General features: G+C 41.7%; 5 protein-coding genes across 7 annotated transcripts in view; 2 read left to right on the forward strand and 3 right to left on the reverse strand.

The window, feature by feature from the left end:
• stmn1a (stathmin 1a) overlaps positions 1 to 24,835 on the reverse strand; it is a 268,537-nt gene that overhangs the window by 189,664 nt on the left and 54,038 nt on the right. The window lies entirely within an intron of this gene.
• Positions 6,100 to 13,483, reverse strand: LOC114865647 (palmitoyltransferase ZDHHC18-B-like). The gene is made up of 9 exons (XM_029166946.3): positions 12,712 to 13,483; positions 12,115 to 12,275; positions 10,768 to 10,917; positions 10,457 to 10,594; positions 10,298 to 10,349; positions 9,890 to 9,992; positions 9,702 to 9,811; positions 9,246 to 9,348; positions 6,100 to 7,840 (listed from the first exon to the last, which is right to left on the reverse strand). The coding sequence occupies exons 1-9, from the start codon at positions 12,960 to 12,962 to the stop codon at positions 7,484 to 7,486; spliced, it is 1,425 nt and encodes a 474-aa protein (XP_029022779.1). The 5' UTR covers positions 12,963 to 13,483; the 3' UTR covers positions 6,100 to 7,483.
• On the forward strand, positions 13,775 to 18,593 carry kdf1b (keratinocyte differentiation factor 1b). Of its 2 annotated transcripts, none has more exons than XM_029166947.3 (4): positions 13,775 to 13,912; positions 14,911 to 15,848; positions 15,986 to 16,072; positions 17,250 to 18,593. In XM_029166947.3, exons 2-4 carry the CDS (start codon positions 14,930 to 14,932, stop codon positions 17,336 to 17,338), a joined length of 1,095 nt encoding a protein of 364 aa, XP_029022780.1. In that variant the 5' UTR covers positions 13,775 to 13,912; positions 14,911 to 14,929; the 3' UTR covers positions 17,339 to 18,593. The 2 variants fall into 2 exon arrangements, with proteins under 2 accessions (XP_029022780.1, XP_029022781.1); XM_029166948.3 differs by having other exon boundaries at positions 13,904 to 14,045.
• Positions 18,596 to 20,260, reverse strand: LOC114865650 (nuclear receptor subfamily 0 group B member 2-like). 2 transcript variants are annotated; one of them, XM_029166950.2, is made up of 2 exons: positions 19,401 to 20,260; positions 18,596 to 19,303 (listed from the first exon to the last, which is right to left on the reverse strand). In XM_029166950.2, exons 1-2 carry the CDS (start codon positions 19,924 to 19,926, stop codon positions 19,062 to 19,064), a joined length of 768 nt encoding a protein of 255 aa, XP_029022783.1. In that variant the 5' UTR covers positions 19,927 to 20,260; the 3' UTR covers positions 18,596 to 19,061. The 2 variants fall into 2 exon arrangements, with proteins under 2 accessions (XP_029022783.1, XP_029022782.1); XM_029166949.3 differs by having other exon boundaries at positions 19,380 to 20,260.
• On the forward strand, positions 20,714 to 24,273 carry nudc (nudC nuclear distribution protein). The gene is made up of 9 exons (XM_029167644.3): positions 20,714 to 20,926; positions 21,643 to 21,720; positions 21,822 to 22,031; positions 22,115 to 22,192; positions 22,319 to 22,432; positions 22,614 to 22,808; positions 23,071 to 23,154; positions 23,267 to 23,385; positions 23,961 to 24,273. Exons 1-9 carry the CDS (start codon positions 20,852 to 20,854, stop codon positions 24,010 to 24,012), a joined length of 1,005 nt encoding a protein of 334 aa, XP_029023477.1. The 5' UTR covers positions 20,714 to 20,851; the 3' UTR covers positions 24,013 to 24,273.

A 24,835-nucleotide genomic window follows, 5' to 3' on the forward strand; every position in this document is an offset into this window, starting at 1 on the left:
GAGGCAGGTGGACTGACATAATCATTAGCACTATGTCTGATCCACGGCATTCAAGTGACTAAGAGCTTGTTCCCGTCAGTTGGAGTGTATTTAGAACACAACAATATCCAAACAGTTCATTCATTTTACAGATGCCATGTGTTAAGTGTGTTGATCCAGGGCTCCTGTGTTGCTGCCTGTACTGTAGGAAGTCACAGTGGAGGAGCAGCATTCCTCCTGAGCCCTCGGGGCAATACTGTAAATGGAAGCGAGAGGTTAAACCATCAGACACCGCTTGGTTCCAGCGTCGCCTGAAGGCGAAGCTCAACCTGTAATACTCGTAACACTACAACAACAACACTGCTGCTGCAGCACAACCTCAGAATGTCCAACACCAATTTACTGTCAATGTAATTAATTGACCTACGGTTCATATTATATTTTTTGTGTTTTGATGAAGCTAAGCTTAAAGTGTAAGGCAGATTAGAGGGTAATGGTCGATTCATGTGATACAGTAATTCTGTCATTGTTAGGAGCCACAAAGGTTAAATAATTCCAAGAGGTTCGTCTAAAAAGAACATTGTTGATTCAGAGGCCTCCAGGGTTTTTTTTTATTGACCTTCATCTCATCATTCACACTGGCTCCAGTTGCACCATCACATAAGTCAGAGTGTGCATATATGTGAAAGTACATCAGGCCTGGGCTCCAGCTGCTTTCACCTGCAGGGGATCCCAAACCTTTAGCCAGAGCTGAGTGGTGATGTTCCATCCAGATGGTTTAAAGGTCACCAGTAAGACAGCTCCCCAGTAACACTTCCCAGTACCTGTAACACACACACACACACACACACACAGACTCACCTGAGCCCCCCCACCTGGCTCCTCCATCAGAACTAATGCCCCGTGATCCTCGTTACACGCCGCGGCAGAGACCGAGCGCAGATGTCGGGCCGTTCGCTCCTCATTCCCACAACAGCCTTTTACAGCCACATAAATTCATCACGGTCCGTGCGTTTGATGTTCAGACGCGCTCTGCGCACGTCACGGGGTCGGCAGCGCGCGGGTCTTTGAAGCGGAGACGATCAAGGTTGTAGAATCCTTGGATGAAATCACCGCCACCGCACCTAGATTGTATCTCGAGCTCGTGCAGGTGGACGGTTTCTTTTCTGGCTCTTCAACAAACACATGTTAGGACACAGTTAGCGTCCAAACTTTCCATTCACACACAGACTTCATGCAGGATCTTTAATCGGAATCACCTGTGGAAAATATTAAAACGGAATGTGATTTATTAGTTTAATCTTTATTGTTGGGATTTAACATGTGATACAACAATATATCTTTGTGTGGCTCCACATGGAAAACTAGTTAATGATGGGTGGTCCCCCACGCTGGTTCACTCTTGTATAGTTCAGTTAGGCACAAACCAACTTAAAATGGCGATGGAATTCGGTTTTGATTTCATTTCATCTGGCTGAGTTCAGGGAAATTAATTACTGAAAAGTGAGAACAAAACTTCCTCGTTCAACGTAACAGTATCTGCTAATTACTTTGGCCTCATTTACAGATGGGTGGTAATTTGATGAGTCGCAGAACAAGACACGGAAGGAATTTTTAATATTTGCATGTACGTGACCTAATCTACTTACCTCCTTCATTAGCAGGTGTGGCAGAGCCTCGTGCAACGGCAGTAAGAAGCACTACAGCATCTGTGGTGCTGGTTGTGTTGTGTGTAATCAGGCCAAACAGTGACGTGGTGTCACCAAAACACCAGTCTGTGACTATAAAAAGCCGCTTCTCACCAGCGGGAGAGGTCAGCGCTGTCCGACGTGCCACCAAAATAACTGAGTTTGTCCACTGGCACCAACCATAATCCAAAGCTCAGACGAGTAACAACCTCTGGCTGAGGTCTGGGTTCAGGCTGGACAACGGCGACAGCTGTACTTTGAGCTCAGGCGAGGCCACGGTTCCGCTCAGGCAACGACAACAATTTTGGTTAAGGCTCGGGAGAGGCCTCAGTTATGGTAAAACAACAAGCGTCAGCTGGGAATTAAACCTTGACTCATTGCGGGCTTCGTGTTGATTGTGCGTTGTGTGTGTCGACATCCAGCGTGTCCTGACATCTACACGTTGTCCCATTGCAGGATAAATATTTGCTCTTTTTGCCAATTTCACATCTGGAGGTTTTGTTTCCAGACAGTCATGAACACCTTTATTTAGTTTTACCAGTGTTATATGCATGTCTACTGTATATATACTGTATATATTTACATCACCCATCTCCTAATAGTACTGGGAAATCCCACGTTTTCTCACTCCCCGCTTTATTTATACTTGAACAGAGCTTTTTGACTCTATTTTCCCACATCGTTTTTCTTCTCTCAGAACACGGCTCATTGACAGAATTGCAGTCTTTATCTCTATTTTAAGCCACTCATTTTCGGGTTCTTGGTTTATTTTGCATGGGAAGTCCAACCAAAGCTCATGTCCATTCGTAGCATCCACAACCTTCAGAACAGCCTCTCACAGTGAAAAAACAAGCTGCAGCCCAAGACACAACGTCGAAACCTCCTGACAGGAACAGCTTCAGTCGGTCAAACGCGCTGGTCACAGAACACCTCTTTCAATTCTGAAGATCTTTGGGATGAATGACATTAAAACACTACACTATGAATGCTACCATCATCTTGCCTTTGTCATCATCATCTTTGTCTTTGTCTGTAGGAGTAAAAATTCTCCCTCTGTAAGGTTCAGACTGTTTTTACCCGAGTCCACCTTGAAGAGAACTTGATTAGAGAAAAATTAAGAAAACGACAATGCAAAAAGAGATAACGAGGTCTGTTTGCTTGACTTCACTTGATATCTGCTGCTATTGTATCTTTATTGATTAGATCATTATTACTCAGCTAAAACTGATGACACCATGAATTCATCTTGTTTCTAGGGGACACTAAATAGAGACGGACCTTTCAATTTGTCTTTGAGTTTTGTCTCAGTTGCGGCGCTATAATGCTGACATACCAGTATGTCATAATGTGGAAATTATGATCGCATGATACAAAACAACAAATCGTAGCAGTACGATTTTACCAAATGTTTACGCCGTCCTCATTTATCTAGACTGCTGCTGCTCAACATGATATGATGATGATACGGTGATGATTTAGAAAAGGGCACATGCCATCTCTTGCGTCTCGCCTGAAAGGCCAACTGTAATCATTTGCTGTGTTAGTCAAGCTGCTGCACATTTGACAGAAAGCATCTTATTACCTGCAGGTTTCATGCTGGTGGACCCCCCACAGTGTTAGAGGCTGATCAGTCAGTGGCATTGGGGGTGAAGCCAAACCACGCTGTAAAACTGGCCACAGTTTATAGTAACAGTAACGTGAAAATAGCACCGTGACGCAGTGGTTCTGTCACAAGAGGAGGGTTCGAAACGTAAAGACGAAGCAAAGGAATAGCTACTATACTCAGCAGCGGCCTTGAATTCAAGTTGAAAAGTAAATCACATTTAATCTCGTCTCTTCCTCTGCACTGGCGCGAATTCTTAAGCGGACACACTTTCCAGGCAACACGTGGCCTCCAGCTGCTCCGCAACAGGCCTCGCTGCCAGCCGTTAGTCTTTTAAGGTCAGTCAGTGCAGACGAAGTAGCAAAACAAAACTCTTTATGCGTTTTGGAATTCTGAGACTGAGGATCTGCCATCCAACATATTTGTTTATGACTTGGCCGTGTCACCCATCAAGCTTTTCCTTCCTAGAAAGACTGCAGGAATGTTAGAACTGGGTGTAATCGGACTGAATCACACACTCCAAAAATACATAGTGTAAGATAACCATCTGCTAAAGGTGTTGACAAGAAGAAGCCTACCAGGTTTGTATGAGGTTTGTATATGTTGTTGCTGTAACTGTTGTCAGAAATATGAAGACACAGCAGCCATTACCAGCTGGTGACCATTTTCATGGACCTTCATGCGTAGATGTAAAAAAATAAACTCCCCTTTGAAATCAGAGACAAAACAACATTTATCTTCAGGAAGTAATTCAGTGAGACTTGTCAGTTACGTTCATGGTAAGGTTCCAAACAGGAAGTTTTAAAAGAATCAATTCCAACTAAGCTCATTACAAGGATGATACAAGAGTCCAACCATTCATTTTCATTTACCTACTTCAGGACCATGGGCACAACAGAACCAACTATCTCTATCACTTCTGCTCCTTCTTTACTTCTTTTACAAGGGAACCATGACACCAGATGAGATCCGAGTCCTGCCTCATTCTAGTTAAAAAGGCCAAAAGTGCCGTAATAGGAATGTGTCTAGCAGGCTTTCTAGTTCTGAACTGGATCTCCAGGATGACACCAACCCGTCTAATTGCTGTAGAAATACCCGAGCATCAGTCATGTGGTGAAGTTCTGGCTTCTGCAAGTAATTCGTGGATCTGTGCTAAGACATGGATACACAGTAAGAGGTGATTTCAGCCTTAACCCTCACAGCAGGCAAAGACCCCTCTGATTAGGCAGAGGGGGCGATCCCCTTGGCAACGGTGCTGTTTCATGACACAGCCATGTACGTACACAGACAAGACGGGGAGATCCGCTACGTTAAGCAGCAGTTCTCCATAAACATTTATTTGTTCTTTTGAGGAACTCATTAAACACGGCAGACTCTTGTGGCCTGGGGCTGCCTCATTTTTCCTGACATTCCTAAGTGGATACTGCAGGAGGGGAGCCCCGCTCCCCTCATAAGGTGCGCACATGCAAGAGCGACGGGTAAACTACCGGTTAGACAGCTGGAAAAACTTGTAAAGATGTTCTCCTGCTGACGTGCAGCCTTTCGTATAGTTGGAGCAGGGGTTTATCTGACCTTGGCTTCCTGCCACCATGAGAACCTCACGTGTTTTAGTCATACGATGTATAGCCACATTCATAACGTGTGACATCATATGAGGTCAAGGCATAAACGTGGAGACCATAATTGTATGCTACAGTATAAGAAGCTGACCGAGATGAGAATGGTCTCCAGTCATTATGGTTTACATCATAACTTAGATGAACAGATAAATCATATAACATTTCATACACAGGCATCATTTATGGACACATATGCTATATACTAATTATGGACTATTTTACATTCATTATTACTAAATGACTACTGTTCTGCATGAGCTTTCAAAAAATATATAACTCTTAATAACTTGCTGTTCAGTTCTGACTCATCACACCCTGCTCCCTTTATCCTAAATCATTATGTTTACAATGAGCTGAACATAATTCGTGGAGAGTCAGATGGGGAGCAGAGAAGGACCAACATGTCCAACTTTATGTTTTAATTTAAATGGCAAAATCAGGTTTAAAGCCAAGTAGACGTTTTTGTCAAACTCTATAGTGTTCTACTTTCATTAATAATAAAATCCTATGGGATTTCTGGATTCACATCTGATTTTTGAAAACAAATAAGGAAGGAATTGTGCTGATTGGTATCAGTATTTTTTCATTAAATACAAATTAAATTAGAATAGTAATAAAAAAGATTTGATGGTTATCTGCAGTATTACGTTATCCTTGACTGTGATTGGCGGCTAAACGTTCATAGATCATCACTGCCATCTAGTGGTAAAGCAGCAGGCGTTTTGAAGTAGTGACCTCACAGCAGTGCATCATTCCTCTCATTTCAAACTGCATTAGCTGAAAAGCTAGGCTGTGTTTTGGTGACTTTGAAACTGTGAATTATACACAAAAGGATTCTTCTTTATTCAGTGATAACCACTATGTACTTTTAGTATGTGTGTGTGAGTGGGTGGTGTTTGGATGTTTGAATATTTTTGCAGCTATTGCTATCAGAGTCTAACATAAATAAACACAATACATGTCACATAATTTGCATATTAAATACCAGACTCCACAGATTTCCAGCTGAGAACACACCAGCACATCCACCATTCACTTACACCTCCTTAAATCTGCTCAACACTGTGTCGGCAGGAAGTGGACATTTGAAAGGAAGCTTCAAATAATTTGATATAAGTGAAAAGACAGACATGTGCTCTACGGCTCTACAGGGATTTGAGAAGCTCTGAGTACATGATGTGATGCCCACATGGGTAAAAAGGAACCAAACTACCATAAAATACATCTTTATCATGCAGATTTACTGCCAGTTGCAGTTACAGCTGAACGTCACAGAAGGACCACAAAAAACAGTTGCCCTGTTGATGCTAACTCTCTCAAACCTGGGAAAAGCAATACAAAAATTAAATAAATCACATAGTGCAATTTCAATCATTTTACAACATGAACTTGTTCACAGACAAACAGCCATTTCATAAGATTTGAACCAACAGTAACCGTTTACTTCCAAGGCTTGAATTAAAGTAGCTGGCAGGCCTGTGGGCAGACATTTGCTATTGTCCCCCCGTACTACACGTGCAAATACAACTGCTGACACAATATCTGGCTCTACATCCACATTTACCACCTATAGATCATGTGGAACAATTGCAAAGTATTGGATTTCAGTAAAATTAAAATTGGTTTAAAAAAATAAACTGTTTATTCTGCTTGCCCAATGACAAACGACTTAAATATTTGTAATGTTTCACACGTACAGTTAAACGTACTGTACGTATAGTTCTGGGAAGTGAAAAATGGGACCAGATGTCTGTTTTGTTTCTGACTTAAATATAGGTTTTTAGTTCATATTCCAGGTAGACAGGGCCACAAATTGTCACAATAAACACCTAGTGATTCTTAGTGAAGATTTGACCTGTTCTCATTTCAAAAGTTAGAAAGAGCTTATCTGACGGATCCAATGCATGAGAACTCAAAAATTAACGTAATTTGCCACAGAGCCTGAAATACATTTGCAGTTAAATCACCTTAAATTAGTAGGGTCAAGCATCAATGTATCAATCCAAATCAAACGCTGTAGAAGCCAAAGAAAAACGTGTGTGGAGGAATCATGTGCTTTCTTTAAGTAGAGGTTCAGAGACTGGAGGAATTTATGAGGTCCATTAAAGGTTTTCACTCCAAATGAGAGTAATTGAAATCAGTGACATCATATACATATTTAAAACATAAGACAACACTCTGTGGATTCTGTACAAATCCCAAGACTTTCAAGTGTAAATCGTCCACATTACAGTACAAACTGTCTCTGCTCTACAGCTTAAGGACAACCTGGCTTAAATCCACACTATAAAACTGAGCAGTGCAATATTATAGAAATTACATGTGTGTTTTTCATATTCAGAATGGAGTTTTCTTCAGCTTTATTTCTCCAAACATCAATGGTCCTCTTTCGTAATACCTAGTGTATCATACATGCTGGTAAAATCCATGTATTATAAAAGAAAGCCATATAGCTCTATGAATAACATGTCCTTAACATGTGACTACTAGATCCAGCACTTTCAGGCAAACAACAGACAATATAAGAAGGATTTGGATTCATACTGTGTTACAGCATGCAAGATTCAACCAGTGTGCATCATCACTTAAGTCAGTCAGTGCAAAGGGGTGAAGCCGGCACCTTTGTGGCCACCAGCCTTGAAGCTGGGGTCTGTGTCCGGAGAGGTAGGGGAGACAGGGACATCAAAGGCTGGGTTGGGAATATGCAGTGCAGCCCGTTTGCTTTTCTTTGAGCGAGTCCTGGTGTGATGTAGGGAGGACCGGTCACCCGTGGAGCCAGCAGGATGGCGGACCCCGCAACTTGTGGAGAGCTGTGGCGAGGGGCCAGAGTTGACTGCGGAGCCGTTGTCTGGGCAGGTCTGAGCTGTCTGAGGTTTCCCCTGAGGACATGAAGCGGACAAGAGTGGCGAGAGCGTGGCGGACTCCAGCAGACCTTTAGTTCCCTGCGTACACTATGGGGAGATGCAAAAATAGAGGAACTCATTAGAAGAGAGCGCCTCTGGGTAGCACGGAAATGAAGCAAATGGACTCACATCAGTACTTTCATAACATGTAAACATGACAAAAGTTTGAAATAAAAGCAGTGACCATTTAAATCATATTATGTACTGCAAGCTAGTTTTTTCAGAACAATGCAGATCTACAGCATCAAAAACATCTGGTTATGCAGTATAAAATAGTTAGTTTTTATTTAGAGTTGGAAAGTCAACCGACCTGAGAAGTCTTAAATGTTTGAAATTTCACTAAAAAACTTGATCTTTTTTAAGTAAAACCAAAACCTGTAGCGTGAATATCATTAGATTTATAATGCACAAACTGACTAGTGCAGTTTAACACGTGATGTGGACAGAGAACAAATCCACACAACACACCCTGTGTTTTGATGAACGCTCTACCCAGAGTATTTGGTACAAAGCCATGCTGCCAAGATGACGCGCAGACAAAGGAGTGGGCACAAAGACTCCGCTCTCGCTTTCCCTGTCGGTCTTCCTTTATAAAAACAGGCTTACCGAGCTTAAACCTCGATTTGACTGATCTAGTTGCGGCTTATCGGCCAGTTTAGCCCGAAGCAAAGCCCAGACACTCTCTCAGTGTTGATAGTGGAACGGGCACCAAGACAGAACAGCAAGTTGCAGCTGGGTGGACACATTGGTACAGGAAGTGTATAATATGCCAAACGAAAGAATGAACTGCATAGACATTAAATGTATGAGTTTTTAAAAAGTCTTTTTTATCAACAGTACCACTACAAAATTCAAATGTCAAGAATAAACGAAAGAGCTGAGGGGTTGAGGTTTAAAAGGGAAAAACAAGTAGAGATAAAACATGACTAAGGGAAGCATCACAGGCTCAAATGAGGTATTGTAAATGCAGAACAAGCTACTTTACTACTTGTCAATCCTACCACTGCCGCTCATAAAAACACAAATCAGAGTCAACAGTACACAAGAATTAAATAACGGATGTGTCGACTGTGATAAGAGACAAACATTAAAGTAATGAATGAATGAGTTAACTCTGTTTGGTTAGTTCCCCAAGGAGCGCATGACTCAGTTGTTAAGCAGCGCATAGCGGTGCCAGAAGTCATCAGACTGACGAGACCAACGGCAAACCACCTATAACAAACCTCCCTTTAAAGAGGAGCCGCTCATCCAGAGCAAGACGAGAAGATCAATATCACTGTCACGCCTGTATGCTGAATATAAACCTACAGCTAAGAGCTTGTGGAACAACATCAGGGTCAAAGCGGAGCCTGGTGTAAACAGAAACGTTTGTTACTTCCTGTTACTCTGGCACGTCGTGGGAACGGTGGATGAAGGCATAAAGCACAAACGCCAGCCAGAAAGATGATCCTACCGCATTTATCTCGCTTTTGGTAGCCAGAGGTGGGAGCTCAATGTCTGCACTGCCGGGCTGGGCCGAGTCCTCTGATGGCAGGAAACCTCGCCTGTCGATCAAGCTAGAACAGGAGGAGAGCAGGTGCACACCCTGGTTAAATCTCAACAGCAAGAACTAGTGCTGTGTTTATTTTAGCTCAAGGTTGAGAACCAGTGGAGGACAACATAATATCAATTGCAAGCTGATAAACAATAACACCTTCAATTCAGCTCTGATTCATGCAGCATCACATTAAAGGCTTTAAAAGTCAATTAACACATTATATTGTCATGGTAACCAGACATTTATCTACCCAAGACACCAGTAAAACCAAATGTAGTATCTAAATGAGACATGCAAATTCAAATTTAATTATGCAAGGGTTCCAGTTGATAATACATCCACATTCACACATCAGGGAAGTGTAACACTAACCTTGGTGGCATGGGCCCACAGAGAACTGAACAGCAGTTGATAAAGATGTTTTTCTGACTGTATGGGTTGGTCACATCTTCGCCACTCTTTCCTGACCAGGAGCCTTTAATCTGGTTGGAGAAAAATCAATTTTTAAATGTTTGTTTAGCGCAACGTTGAGCATCAACACATGCCGGTGCAGGACTCACATCTTCATTAGTGGTCAGGTTGGACGCGACGAGGTATGTATGGAAGCCTGAGAGGCCCAAGATGGACCAGACTGAAAAGAAACATATCACCAGCTCCACTGCAGTGGGGGAGGCAGGTTAAGGAGAACATGAATACATTTAAGGAGCTTTAGAAAGAAGCGCTCTGCATAAATCAGACAACAAAATAGAGACATGAAGTCATGTGACCGTTTTGTTTATTTCCGCTTTTTTAACTTATGCTGGTAGGATTCATGTGACATAAAAGTGTATTTTTTTCTATCCTAAACCCTTGTACATCTCAAAGGCCAGCGAAAGAATCCCCCTATCTTTTGCTGTAGCGTGATTAAAGATGATTATCATCAAGTAATCACTCGCTTGTTTTTACTAAAGAAACATTTGTAAAGATATCTGCCAGGACTCTCCTGCAGCGCAAACACCAGGCCTCTTCCTCCTTGAGCTCCTGAAAGAAAGACGAAGGTAACAATCAATTAAGAAGATGACAACGTGTCCACTCACGCTGAAACCCAGGTGTGTTTGCCTGGTGTGTATTGGCGCCTGGATGCGTACTTAGCGCTAGATGTGTGGTCACGCAGCCAAAGATGAATGCTGTCAGAAAGGAGAGCGACACGATGAAGGTGTAGAAGAAGCGGTAGTTGCGCTTCCCTACGCAGTTCCCAACCCAGGGGCAGTGATGGTCAAAGCGCTCTGAAAGGGAAACACACTATTTAACTGACTCTTCCAGACATGTTTTTTTAGTGGTTTGAGCTGCTCAGCCTCACCAGAGTAAAGGAATGATGTTTCTGATGCCCCAAGGAGCCTCTATCTATTATTTATCATCGGTAAAGGTCACGTTGCTGTTGTGTGCGTGCGTAGCTCACCCACACAGTTGTCACACAGGCTGCAGTGGGAGGTGCGCGGGGGCCGGAACATCTTGCAGGTGAAGCAGTACTTGAGCTTGACAACCTGCTGGTTGATGAGGACTTCCTTTGTGCGTGGTGGAGGCCTGTAGCTGGCGTTTCCGGTGTTGTCTACAGAGGAGAGGAGAGGAGTAGCTGAACATATTAGCACCCACACCCTTGCTGTTAAACAAGGCAAAGCAGAAAACCAATCCCTGTTTATTTAAGTGCAGGACGAATGATACGAGCAGGAGGAGGAGAAGCGTTGCTTGGCTGCAGTCAGTGACAAGTCATTAGCAGAGAGTATTCATATACTTTGATTTTTTCGACTTGTAGAGTCGTTCCAGGCATCACCCACTTCACCTTGATAACAGAACTGGAGTCAATGCCGTGTCATCACAGCAATCAGCTTCGTTTGGGTCACATCGTTACATCATCTTATCAAAGACATTCGAGAATGACTCAACTTCATTAAACCAATGAAAAGAGAAAAATAAAAGAAGCACTTACAGATATAATAAAATCCAAAACACCACCACCACCACAAACTCTAAAACTCTCATATGAACCCCTAAACTAATTTCACAACCTATTTGACTGACAGTATTTGTGTTTGCATGGCACACGAACCTGCTTATAATTAAAATAAAAGGTCATAGCTCTGGTTTAAACTACAGAGAGGTTGAATGGAGAGAAGGGGACGCTGCTGGATCAAACTACATTCTTTACAGACAGCTTTGGTCTGTAAATACTCATGACTTGTTTCATTTTAAAAATAGCTGGAACAACAGCAGTGAAGTTGGGTAATATGTACATCTTACATCATCGCTGCCTAAACTTTGGTCTTGAGTGGGAGTTTACTGGGTGCACATGGCGCCAACTATGAAAAGTGAGGTCATTATATTGAAACAGGCCTTATGGAGTGGAATGGTAAAGTTGGCATGTCCTGAAAAAGACAGTCAACATAAGTGATGGGCTGCTTTTAATCTGTACAGTCTTGACAAGAGAAATAATGAATTCTAAGTCCTGAAATGTTTCCAAATGTTCTAAAAGACCTGATTGATGAGGTTTAGAAATCAATAGGATTACTTTGATCCAGAAAAATGTCGTGACTGACTTATTGTAGGATTCACAACACTTGCAGCCACAAAAAAAGGCCTTTTCACAGTCTACATAGACCCTTGATGTGTCATTAGCCGACCAGTATGAGTGGCGCCATAAAAGCAGCAGAAACACAAGAAACAGCACTTTGTGACAGGGCATCCATTTCATTCCCACCCCAGCTGTGAGTGTGTGCGCGTGGGGGAGAAAGAGAGAGTTGGCCCTCACCAATCTGTTTTTCGATGTCTGCAGCCTCATCTGGTGTCGCCCTGGGCAGGATACCAGGGTCGGTGAAGCTGGTCCGGAGCAGCGTGGTGATCACAAAGACAAAGAGGACTCCTCCGATGACGGGGATGCAGCTGGTCAGGTGTTTGACCAGGAAGGGACAGCTGGAACAGGAGACACAAAGAGGATGAGACAAATGTAGCCATGTCGCCACTGGCCCTACTTATTTCACACACCTATGGGATGGAGTTTTAATTAACATTCAGGGCATTTAATAATCACAAGAACCCCTGGAGATACGCTCTAAAAAGCCTTTTTATACTCATACTGTTATAAGCAAGGCATCAACGTCTACTTCTGAAAAGAAATGACGATGATGATTCTATGGATACTCATTTTTACTTTTTCACTAATTAGTAGACTTTGAATTTCAACATCCAGATAGTTAGAGCACATGTTAAGGCATAACAGAAGAACACATCAGAAACATATACGGTAGTTATTTCCCGAGTGCGAGCGTATGCTGGTGCGTCACGGTCACGACGCAAATGCGATACACCAGTGTTTTGCCCAGAGCCAACATATCCAATATGAACTCACTCAAATATAAAGAATAATCCACTTGTGACAAGTATGAGGGCGAGAGTGAGGGGCAGGATCCCGCTTTGGCGAGCCAGCATAATGCGCCCATTGCAGTAAAAGCGATTCTTCCCGGGGAAAACTTCCCACTTTCTCCTGGGTCTCCTCGGCTCCTCCGTCTTGTCGCCGTCGTGTCCATGATGAGGCGGTGGGGTTGGAGTGGGTGTCGGGAGCGCCTGCGGGTCGATCTGCTGATACTCGCAGTTTTGCATGATTTGAGGTCAACCAACCGGGACCCACAGCATCACCGACACCCGCGTACTCTGATGCGGCTGAACGGAACGACCGTGGTCATGTCACCGTGGAGGCGAGCTAGCATCGGTCCGTTACTGTGCGTGTCCAGGTGTAAATAAGCCAAAGCATAACGCCGTCACGCTCCATACCGGGGTTTCAACGGTTTGCACAAATTCCAGAGATGATCCGCTCGTCGTTATCATTATTAGCCCAGTGGTTTACTGCGTCCTCGGTCAGTCACCATGCCTTCAGTAAATCCAACATACCTTCACCACTACTAGCCTGTTAGCTTGCTTGTCTCATACATTTTAGCTAACAGTTACCAACCGTTCATCCACACATTAGAACTTTGCATTTGCTCTCCTACCAAGATCTTTAGGACGGTCAATGTATTAATTAGTTGTGTTTTGTTTTGCATTAAGACCCAGCGTCACACTGGGGCAAAATTCCTGTCGTTAAAGTTAGCCTTAAATAAATATAATATGTTTTTCCGGTTGCACATCCTTCCAAAATAAACTTTAAAATAATAAAATAAACAAGATATACCTTCATCAAACAATTGACACACGAATTCTTGTAAACTATTTCACACCCAGCCCCAATTGTTTGCTATATCATTTTTTAATTGTCTATACTATGGATTTATATTATAGTTAGCAAAATAGCAATTGATCCATTAACAATTAAAGATAAAAAATGATTCAAAATTATTATGTGAAAATGGTGAGTTTTGTTTAAAAAAATCTGGGGCCGAATTGATCTCTGGTTTGTGCAAGCCTCCACTTTTAAAGCTAAAATTTGCACTGGCAGTTTAAACGTACTTTTATTCTTTACGGCAAAACCGGAAGCCAGACCTGTTGTCACAATCACCTGTGCGGTTCCTGTACCTTGACGCACAGGTACACGGCTTTGAAACCAAACGTTCGCTGTAAGTGTACTTTTAAGCAAAGTCGATAAATGGGCTGTTGGGAGCGGATTAAAAATTATTAGAAGTTATTAATGTTGAGCGGCGACGACAACGTTAGCTGAAGAGTCGGTTGGTGGGCGTTCGGTTTTATACTGTGAGTAGTGTTTCTAGCTAATGGAGGAAAGAGCAACAATGACAAGTCGCCATGAAAGCGAAGATTATTTTATACACGATCGGGAACGCGGCCTACTCGTTGTACGCCGACTTTTTGCTAGTGAGGAATTATTCGACAAAGTTGCTTGCTGATATCGCCATTTCGCGTGTGTACCTTGCAAACACTTGTCCCGTTTGAGTATCAGTGTAAAACTTTACGTGTTGATTTTCATAACCGACGTTTCGTTCGGCTCTGTCGTCAGTTTCGCTCTGTAACAAGAGCAAAACACGGTTTGTTTACTTGAATCAATGAAGTTTTCTTTCTCTTCTCTCTATTCTCATTAGCCCCTGTTCAAAATAAACACACGAAAAGCGCGTTTGTATTATCTATTATAATCTATTAGTGATGAAATAGTTCGGTTCAACCTGAGGTCTTAGGCTTTTATGATACTTAATTTATTATGACGTCATAAAGAGTTAAAGTCTGGGCGATACTAACTTTTCTCCTCCGAGCCATTTTTGAATTTTAATATGTTGTGAGTGATTCAGCTTGACGAACAGCTTTCCATTGTTTATTAGCTATGCTCAAAGTTAGAAATCCCCATGATATCATCTTCTGAATATATTATGCCAGTGCTCATTGTCGTGTGTGTTTACACAGCCTCCATAGAACCTGTTGGATGACTTTACCTGCTTACCACCTGGGGATACTAGTTTAACATTTGCTCTGGAGAGAGAGATGCCCTCGGGTGGTAACAAATGTTTTTACATGGTCCCTGGCAGATTGGATTAAAACCTAGTCAACCTAGTCTTTCCCTCTTTAATTACACCTTGATAGATCAATTGTTCTTTCATTCTCTTACCAGATCTTGGAGGCAGTAAGCCATGTCTGCTGGCAGCTCTGGCAGCCTGAGACACAGCTCAGGCCGTTGTGGCTACGCTCGCTCGCTGAGTGAGAGCAGGTCATATGAGGAGCGCTCTGTGGACCCAGTGGAAGACAGGACCCAAACACCAGAGTCAAAGACAGCGCACAAAGCTCACCTGAAGGATGCAAACGGCAAAGAGTCCGAGGTTGTTGGTTTTATTTCTGGCTCAGCCGACCCACCTTCTACGGCACAAACCTGTAATCCATGCACTTCTCCAGCAAGCTGTAGGACCTTTGTTTGCACTGTGATGACCTGTGGACTATACCGGGCCTGCCAGGGTTCTATTGTTTCTCCATGTCTGGCACCAAACGAGAGCTCCACCGACGAACCAGAGAAGGTTAGCCTCCAAGCTAGTAATCCTAAGGACAACAAGAAGGAGGATGACAGCACAGATTGGCTAGAGGATATCCGCATAGCAGGAGTCAAAGTTAACCATCCAAGAGACTACTTAGTTAGTGAAACTGAAACTCCATCCTATGTGTCTCAAACTGGTGGTCACGCACAGCCCAGCCGTCTGTCCTTGCATGAGTCTATGAGCTTTGACGACTGGGAGGATGGCGATGGGGACGTGGACTCTCTAATTACTAAAAAGCTGTTAGAACTCTACTCCGAGTATCAGATTGAAGAGTTGGCCAGGTGCACGTCAGACTCTGTGTTTCTACGAAAGAGCAAGGACATCAACCAGCTCATCAACTCGCTGGCAGAGGAGCATAAAATGGACGAGCAGGAGGCAGAGTGCCGTCTGGTGCGCGGGATCATTCGCATCAGCACCCGTAAGTCAAAGAAGAGGCCGCCCATCTCCAAGATGGAGTGGACGCTGTCGGACAGCGGGAATGAGACAATGAAGGAGAGCGTTTCCTCCTCATTCAGCAACAACAGTAAGTTGTAGTTATTTGTGTGTACTCTTTTAGAAGTGTCTGTGTTACATCCAGGGTGTACCCAACCATCAAATGACAGCTATGGAATAGGTCCAGGTGAGGTGTACTAAATGACCTGCTTTCATTGTTTTCCCAAGATGACTACAAATCCCATCCAAACATCCAAATATCAGAGCAGACCTCCTCTGACAAGTGTGCCAGAGACATATGGAGAAACAATGGAGGTAAGAAATCTGCCCTTGATTTTTTTTTTACTTACTTTTAAGAACACAGTATACATTAAGTGTTATTCACTCAATTCATATCAGAAAATGTCTATCTTGTTTAACACGTTTTCTGTTTCGTGTTTTAACAAGGATGTCTGTCACGCATGTATTTGCCAATATTGTTGACCCACATACTGTTTGTTGACATCATTGAAATTCAACTCTAACATTAATTTGATTTTAACTTTTACCACCAGCATTTATCTCTGTCAAGACAGAGTCTGCACAATTAGTTTAGTGGTGACTGATGGTCAATATGGATAAGCAGAAAATTTGTTTCCAGCAGAACTGGGGATGTTTTTATTTTTACTTGGAATTGTATTTTTACCTAGAATCTTTACAGTTGTGACTTTCAGATGTAGTGCATATTCACATAAATCTTGTTTTCTTGTAAACATTTTTCTGTTAATAGCACTTTAGTCTTTTTTCATATACATATTTGGAACAGAAAAAGAATGAACTTCAAAGAAAGGGAAGAGATACACATTAATTAATTTATTAATTAATTTTACCTGTAAAATGTGACCGTATTTAAATTAAACACACAAGACAAAATTATATCTTTGGTAAAACTATTGCCAATTATGTTAAAAACATAACAGTTCGTAGAATGAGTAAATACAGAACATTGTTTAGTCCAAAGAATAGTGGATGCCACCTGTTTACCTGGAAGCTAAACACAGGAGAAATTCACAAAACGTTGTTGAACCTCTGAATATGTAAAATATCTTAAACAGACTGTTTGAATTAGTTTGTGCAAAAGACTCAAAAATTAAATTTGTTTCTCTGGCATAATATTTGACTATAATAACATAAAAATCTATTGTATTATAACCAGAAAAATATGAATCTTAATCTCATGCCTGTTTACTTCTTTTGGCAAATTACTTATAATGCTTTATAACCTGTTAAAGTAGTATTGTCCAGCTGAGGTTTTTGTCCACTTATGAAGAACACAGCCATATCTTTAGTCGCTAGCTGCGTTTGTTTGCTTTCTGCTGTGTTTTCTCAGTTCATTATCATCACCTATTGGACCACTCGCAATTTAAATAAGGGACAAGGGAACCTGTGCAACATTTTATGTGAAGGAATTCAGATAAATACATTTTGATTAATTATTCTATATGTCTTATAGGTCATAATTCCATTTCTCCAACTGCCTCCTCTCCCACCGAGACCAACTCTTCAGGTGTCCCATTAATTCGCTCCTCTGTGAGAACTTGAGTCCCATTTGTCTCTGGTGTTCAGATGCTTGAATTCGCTTCTCTTGCTGTGACATATGTGGCTCGTTGGGAAGGTACATTACTTGCACATGAATCTCCGGCAGCCAAGGCCCTGGCTATGCTGTGGGAGTAGTAAATGTGAAAAGTCACATTGTCTGAAGGACATCAGTGAACTCAGGGCTCTGTGTGTAGATATTTATGGCTGATAAATATTGTGTGTATATTTGAAGAATTGCTTCATGAAGAGCTTTTCCTGCAGGCAGATAGCATCAGCAGCTCCTAGCTACTGAATTACAACTAAATAACCGTCCTATCGTCCTTGAAGAAGGGAACAAGAGTTTTCTTGGTTAAAATACTGTTATGACAAGGAGGATTAAATTTCGTTCTACCACAAGGGGCTTTGTGCTACATTTCATTTTGTTGTATTTTGTATCATGCAATTTTGAATCTAGTTATCATACATCTTTTTAGACCTTTTGTATATCTTATACACTGGAGTTCAGAAATGATGATTTAGTCATTTTTATAATTCGTCGTTTCTATTGATGTGAATAGAACTTGTTGGAAAGATAATATAAATAAACGATAATATCAATGCACAACGTATATTAATATTGGGAAGAGAAAAATATATGTTGTTTTTGCTTATTCCTTTTGTTTCCAGTTCACCTCGTTGTCTCTATCTCATACTTTCATTCTTTCATGCTCATTTTAATTTACTCTTTTTGTGTAGTGTGTCCTAGCACAATGTGCTCGGACCACTGTATTTCATATAGGCATCCTCTGAACAAAACTTGAAATAAATATTTGTCATCTAAATAAATACATTTGTTAAATGTAGTAAATGAAAATGGTGAACATTTAAAACTTTTGTCTGTCTGTTGTAAAGTCAATGCTCGATATTCATAATATGAAGTTAGTAACATGAAGCTGACAGTTATTAAGCTTTTAAATGACAGACGTACAATTGTGTGAGATTGTGTGAGAGAAGCCAGCCTAATTGCAGTTTACTAGTGCCCTGATGGGAATTGGGCCAGCTGACTATGGAATTTACTTCTTATCATCATTTGGTTGCTGTGCTTGACTCAAGTAGTGTCATTTAATTTGTGTAGGCCACTAATGCAGAGATTGTGGTGGTCTAAATGTGGCTTCTAACTGTTCAGATTGCACCTACTGCTCTTATCTTTGATTTGCATGTCCTCTGTCAATGCAATGTCCTGTGCATGTAAAAAAATAAACTGCCTTTGTCACTGTAACTCCTGCAATTGAGATGCTGCATCTTTTTTTATGAATCAGGAAATTGTTTTCTGTGTTGTAATATTATTTAGCTGGTTCTTCTGGTTTGGAACATAAAGCAGAAAACACAATCAAACTAATAAGAATGTTAAAAGAACATATCGACAAAAAAACATTCAGTTTTCTTTTATACTTTTAAGTTGCCTAAAAATACACATAAATCTTTCTGTTTAAATCAGAAACATTTTATTTGGGAAAAAATATATATATTTTCAGCATTAAAAGGTGTCTTTGTAAACCCTCATTTAACAGAAGCATTAGAAGAGGAAGTCGTAGTCTGCTACATATGACCACATGAGGGCGTGGGAGCACATCTTGGTTTCTCCTAGGTCACATCCTGTGTGAGTCATAAACACTAGTTAAGTTTTTCTTGAAACTAGGTGTTTCTGTTAATTCGAGCTAAGTTTAATATTTAACAATACAACAATTCACTGGATGAACAACATCTGCGATAACCAGTGTAACATATCTGTGTTGCCGATAATTGGCCTGAAAAAGAGCTCCGTGACCAAGCCGTGGCCAACAGTAGGAAGGGTGGAGGCTACCACGAGGATGTGGCCGAAGCGGCTGGTGTCCTGTGGGTGCAGGAGGTGGCTGACTTCTTGGAGAACCCTCTGAGCTTCCTGTTGGAGTCCTTCAATGGACGACAACGCACTCAACCCTTGAACAGCTGCAGCGGATAAAGAGTTTCTTTAAGTTCATATCCCACATAATACTCAAGCAAATTAAAAATAAATAGGTTTTACCTGGGTTAAACAACATAGCACCTTTTATATATGCATATTCTTTTTGACTTAGATCCAGATTCCACAGATGGTGCAAGCAAGTTCTCAATCTGTTGACTTTGTCAAGAGTTGGTACGTCAGTCCCCTTTTCGGTGCATCCTGGTCCGAGCAGGATCTGTCTAAGAATACTTGAATTTGGCACATCAGTCACTTCGAAGGATGTCTTTTCTTGTGCAAGCCCCATAACAAACAAAGGGACCCAGCCGTGTCTGAGCAGCAACAACTGATCTCCCAGCGGCAGCTGACCAAAGGATGGTAAACTTCTCATGAAACAGACGGTTTTGACCAGAATGCTGGAGGCCATTCGGTGGGTGGCCTTTGGTTCTTTGAGGCAAACTCTCCGCCTCTGCTCACAGCGACAGTTCTGCACAGTTGCATTAAGTTTTAGCTTGTTGCTATGGTGGTCGCTGTTCCTCCGGCTCAAAATGTCCTGAAGAGTAGTGTGATGCTGCTGGTGCTGGAAACTCAAGCATGTGTAGTTTGCCTGATTCTCTTCCAGAGGAAACATAGTGGAGAATGAGCCTAGAAAGGATCGACAGTGGAACTCGGTCCTCGTCCTATTTATCCTGGATGCCGCCTGGTCACAGTGAACTCAGCCTTAACCTGATTACATTTGAATCTTTGTGTAAAAAATACACTGACCCTGGACTTCCATGGCAGATGGATTCAGGTTCCCTCGACGTGGAAGCAATAAAGCAAGAGAGAAAGGAAATGTAGACAGTGGCAGGGTGAACGACATTCCTCATGTTTACCCCAGTCATTAACTCAGTCCGTACCAGTCCATCGGGGCTGATGGGTCAAAGCACAGGGTGCCTCCTGACCTGTGGCCCAGTTACACAGAGGATATGTGTGTGTTTTTAGATTTCAATGACTATAATGCCTGCGATGGACTGGCGACCTGTCCAGGGTGTACCCTGCCTCTCGCCCGTAGCCAGCTGGGATAGGCTCCAGCACCCCCGTGACCCCGCACTAGGGAGTAAGCGGTTAAGAAAATGGATGGATGGATGGATGACTATAACGCAATTATTAAAAAAAACATTTAATTAGTGGATATTAACAAGACTGCAAACAGATACAAATAAGGCTTTATGGATTTAAGGTTTATTTGTATAAAACATTTTTAAGTTGCTGCAGTAAGGTCTTAAATATCCAATTTTATATGTGTCCACACAATATATAAATCGTGTTTCTGGAAAATTCTGGTTCATTATGCGCGCTTCAGTTACGCCCTGAATCATTGGCGTCGCTTCATTGGAGCCTTAACCTGTCGCATAGATTCTGTTGCTCCAATTGGTCGAGACAAACGCGGGAGGGACTTGTTTCCAGGAAGCTCGTAACGTGACTGTGGGCCTAACGTTGCAGCTAACGCCACTTTATTGCTTGTCATTCACGCTGCTCTTTCTTTCCAGAAGTAATTTTTCTGTTGTAGAAAGATGGGCGATGATGACGAGAAGTATGATGGGATGTTGCTCGTCATGGCGCAGCAACACGAAGGAGGAGTTCAAGAGGTAATTTACGTCTTCTGCTGTGATGCTAAAGATCCTGAGCTAAAGGGCTGCAGTTAGCTTGTACGCTAGCAGACACACCGGAGTATAGACATAGACCATGGAAATGTCTTTTTGGGGGGCTGTAACTTGCTATTTTTCCTTCTCAATTAATAAAACCTAGGGACAGACATGCTATTAACATAACTGTCCTTATTTATTACAGTGTCCTGGTGAATTCGGCGTTACCTTAACTAACATGTGACAGACATGCAGTAACCCTTTTATACCCAGTTCCTGGGTACGATTTACGTCAGGTGGCAGAAATTATATTTTCCTCCTCGTGCGATGGAGGTGCTTCAAATTCACCAGTAGCCTCGGAAATTGGTGACCGACTTTCGAATGCGTCGGTGGTTGCTCTTAGTTACAACTGCTGTTGCGAACAGCAACACACTGTTAGACCTGATTCAAATGGGTCCTTGTGGATATTTAACGTGGTTCAAACTGATAAAATAATTGCAACGCTAAAACATAAGCAAATGTAGATGGGAAAGAATAAAGGGACTGGAGGTTGAGAAACATGTCTTCTATGCTTTCCCACTTTACAAAGACCGTGGCACATGGGAACTAAAATTTTCAACTGTATGGTCTGCAGCTGAACTGAATTGCTCAGATGCATATTCCAATCATAACCTGTGATCGAATGACTAAATTTGTGATGGCTTTTTCTTTTTCAACAGTTAGTAAACACATTTTTCAGCTTTCTCCGTCGCAAAACAGATTTCTTCATCGGTGGCGACTCAGGTGCTGCAGAGAGTGTGAGTAACTGTGTCTGCAACCTCTGACACTATACTGTCAAAATTCCACATCAACACACCTTCATTTGCCCCTCATATTGTTCAATTTTTTTCTTTTGCAGTTAGTGAAGGATGCTTTTGCCCATCACAGCAAGCTCGCACTGAAGGCCCAGAATGAGAAGAAGGTGAAACAGGAGCAGGAAAAGAAAGAGAAAGCTGCACGAGCCGCAAAGCTAGCAGAGGAGGAGAGGAAAAAGAAAACGGATGGTGGTCCTAGAATTCAGGAGCTGACCGATGAGGAAGCTGAGAAACTTCAGTCTGAACTTGACAAGGTGAAACATTTGTGCTCTAACACTGTCACAACTGCTGCTTTTATATGTGTATTTGTTTTCACTTTGTGTGTTTTGTATTTCAGAAAAAGAAAGAAGAAGCTAAGGTAGAAAGCTCAACAACCGATAAGGAAAAGTCTGACAAGGCAGAGAAAGAGAAGGGGGTGAGCAAACATTTAGACAGTTCAGAAGAATATATTTGGTAGTTGTTAATAAGGAATAAGAAATAGAGGATCTCTCTGCTGATTTTTATTTATTTATTTTTTTTCATTCTCGTTTTTATTCACTAGTCTGATTCAGAAGAAGAGGAGGATGAGAAGGACAAAGATAAACTAAAACCTAATGCAGGAAATGGGGCTGACCTGCCAAACTATAAGTGGACACAGACCCTGTCGGAGGTTGACGTAAGTTAATGCCAATGATTTGCTGTTTTGTCATGGCCCTGTTGTGGAGCCCAAGACCTCAGTAAAGCACACAATAAATTTAGTTTTATTCCTCGCAATATGCAATTTTTGAGTTGACAATCTTTTATACATTGTCTAAAAAGTACTAATCCTTTTATCTTGTATATCTAATCTCCTATAGTTGATGGTGCCTTTCGATGTGAAGTTCCGCATTAAGGGCAGAGACGTGGTGGTGGACATCCAGCGACGCTCCATCAAGGTCGGTCTGAAGGGACACCCTCCTGTGGTTGAGGGCCAGCTGTACAATGAAGTGAAAGTAGAAGAAAGTTCCTGGCTTATTGACGATGGAAAGGTGGTTACAGTCCACCTGGAAAAGGTGAGAAAACAGACCCATTTCTGCCACTTCATTACAGCTATAATTTGCACACTGCTGTATGCATATGAATCACATGAGCAGTTTGTCCACAAAATGGCTACAGTTTTGTTTCGTCAAAGGCCCTTCGAGTCGAGGAAAAGGTTCTGAGAACCAGAAGTACCAGTGAAAATGCTTTTTCTTTCACACATTAAAGCCATTAACTTGGAGTACAGGAGTAAAGTTGGTTGAAACACAACTGTAAGTTTTGTGTGTGTGATTTCAGATTAACACAATGGAATGGTGGAATAAAATTGTCACCACAGATCCAGAAATCAACACCAAGAAAATCTGTCCAGAGAACTCAAAGGTAAAGGACAACAGTAACAGTGTATTATTACAGATAAAGAGTTTTGTAATAAGTTTATTTATTTTTTTTTTTATTACCTTCATCCGTCTTCTCTGTATGTTCTGCTGTACAGCTGTCAGACTTGGATGGGGAGACCCGTGGCATGGTAGAGAAGATGATGTATGACCAAAGGCAGAAATCAATGGGCCTGCCTACATCAGAAGAGCAAAAGAAACAAGACATTCTTAAAAAGTAAGTTTCCAATGTTACATCACAGGCAAATGAATAAGGTTGTGTTGTCATGAATCAAAAAATTTGCCACCTGTTACCTCTTTATGGAGTAGCTCTTCAACTAGTATAGGAGACCTCTGGGAAGATATTGAAGCAATTAGAATAGTAGATTTACCATGTTACAGCATAATGTGTCATGTTCATTATTTTAAGTGACTAATCAAATGTGGTGTCTGCAAATAATGACGTTTTCGCCTCACTTTACTGAAAAACTCCCTCATTGGCCAGAGGGTGGCGCTCTAGGCAGTAAAGTCAGCAGCGACTTTCAAACTGCATCATTGCCTTATTGGTCAGGATGTGTCGCCCTTTTACTTATTCTCACTGGCCTTAGAAAAGTTGCTACTTGCCTACATGCATGATCTAATGCCAGCATCTATGAGGTTTACCACTGATGTTTAACATGACAGACCAGAGGTTGCATTGAACCTATTTACAGGCAGGTCAAAGTGGATGATGTTGTTCAGGGACAAGATGTGATTAACCAAATAAGTTATTCTTTTTCAAAACCATATTTCTGACATCATGTGTTTGTGCAGGTTCATGGCTCAGCACCCAGAGATGGATTTCTCCAAAGCCAAATTCAGCTGAGGGTCGTGCTGGTGTTTACCTGTAGAAGCCACATTATAATAAGTGTGAATGTCAGCAGGAACATTTCCAACCAACACTCTGCTCAGTCTCCGATCTCCATACTACACTGTTATGTTGGCTACATTCAGAAGCTCTTGTCTTTGTTTTGTTTTGTTTTGCTGGAACAAAATGTTTAAGACTGTAATTCCCACCCTTCCTGACTTTTGTCTGAATATTTAAAGAGGTCTGGATTTTTTTTAAATAAACAAATTTAAAGTTAAATCATGTGTCACATGACATGTTTATTTTGATATGCTGTACTATATCGGTCTTCCATGTCACTGTTTCTACAACAAAATGCAGACTGAAAATATTTAGATGTCTGGACCACAAGGGGGCAGTGTCTTAAAGAGAAGACTGCGCGTGTGTGTGTGTGTGTGTGTGTGTGGGGGGGGGGTAAGGTGCAGTGACTGCCTATGTCAGCCATTTAAAAAGATCAAGTTTAATTTAGGTCATAATGAAGCAGTACATTTTTGAATAAAACATCTAAAATGTGGTAGAGCCTCACTGATGGGTGAACATGCACAGAAAGTAAATGTAGACTAGGTTCTTTCTTGTTGCTGCTGAACGCCGGGGGAACATTGTTCATAATATGTATAGTGAGTGTAAAACGTAGGACAGCGCTATTCTTGGTTAAACATACAACAGCAAGATAAAGGCTTTAACACTGAGTTAATGCAACTGAGTCTGAGATTTTAGTTTTATTAGCAGCTATTGTAAACATTTTTTTACTTGACAAAGCTTTTTTTATTGACTTTATATGATGCTGTCACATATGTAGTTA

The sequence above is a fragment of the Betta splendens genome, chromosome 11, assembly GCF_900634795.4.
Source record: "Betta splendens chromosome 11, fBetSpl5.4, whole genome shotgun sequence".
Taxonomy (NCBI): Eukaryota; Metazoa; Chordata; class Actinopteri; order Anabantiformes; family Osphronemidae; genus Betta; species Betta splendens.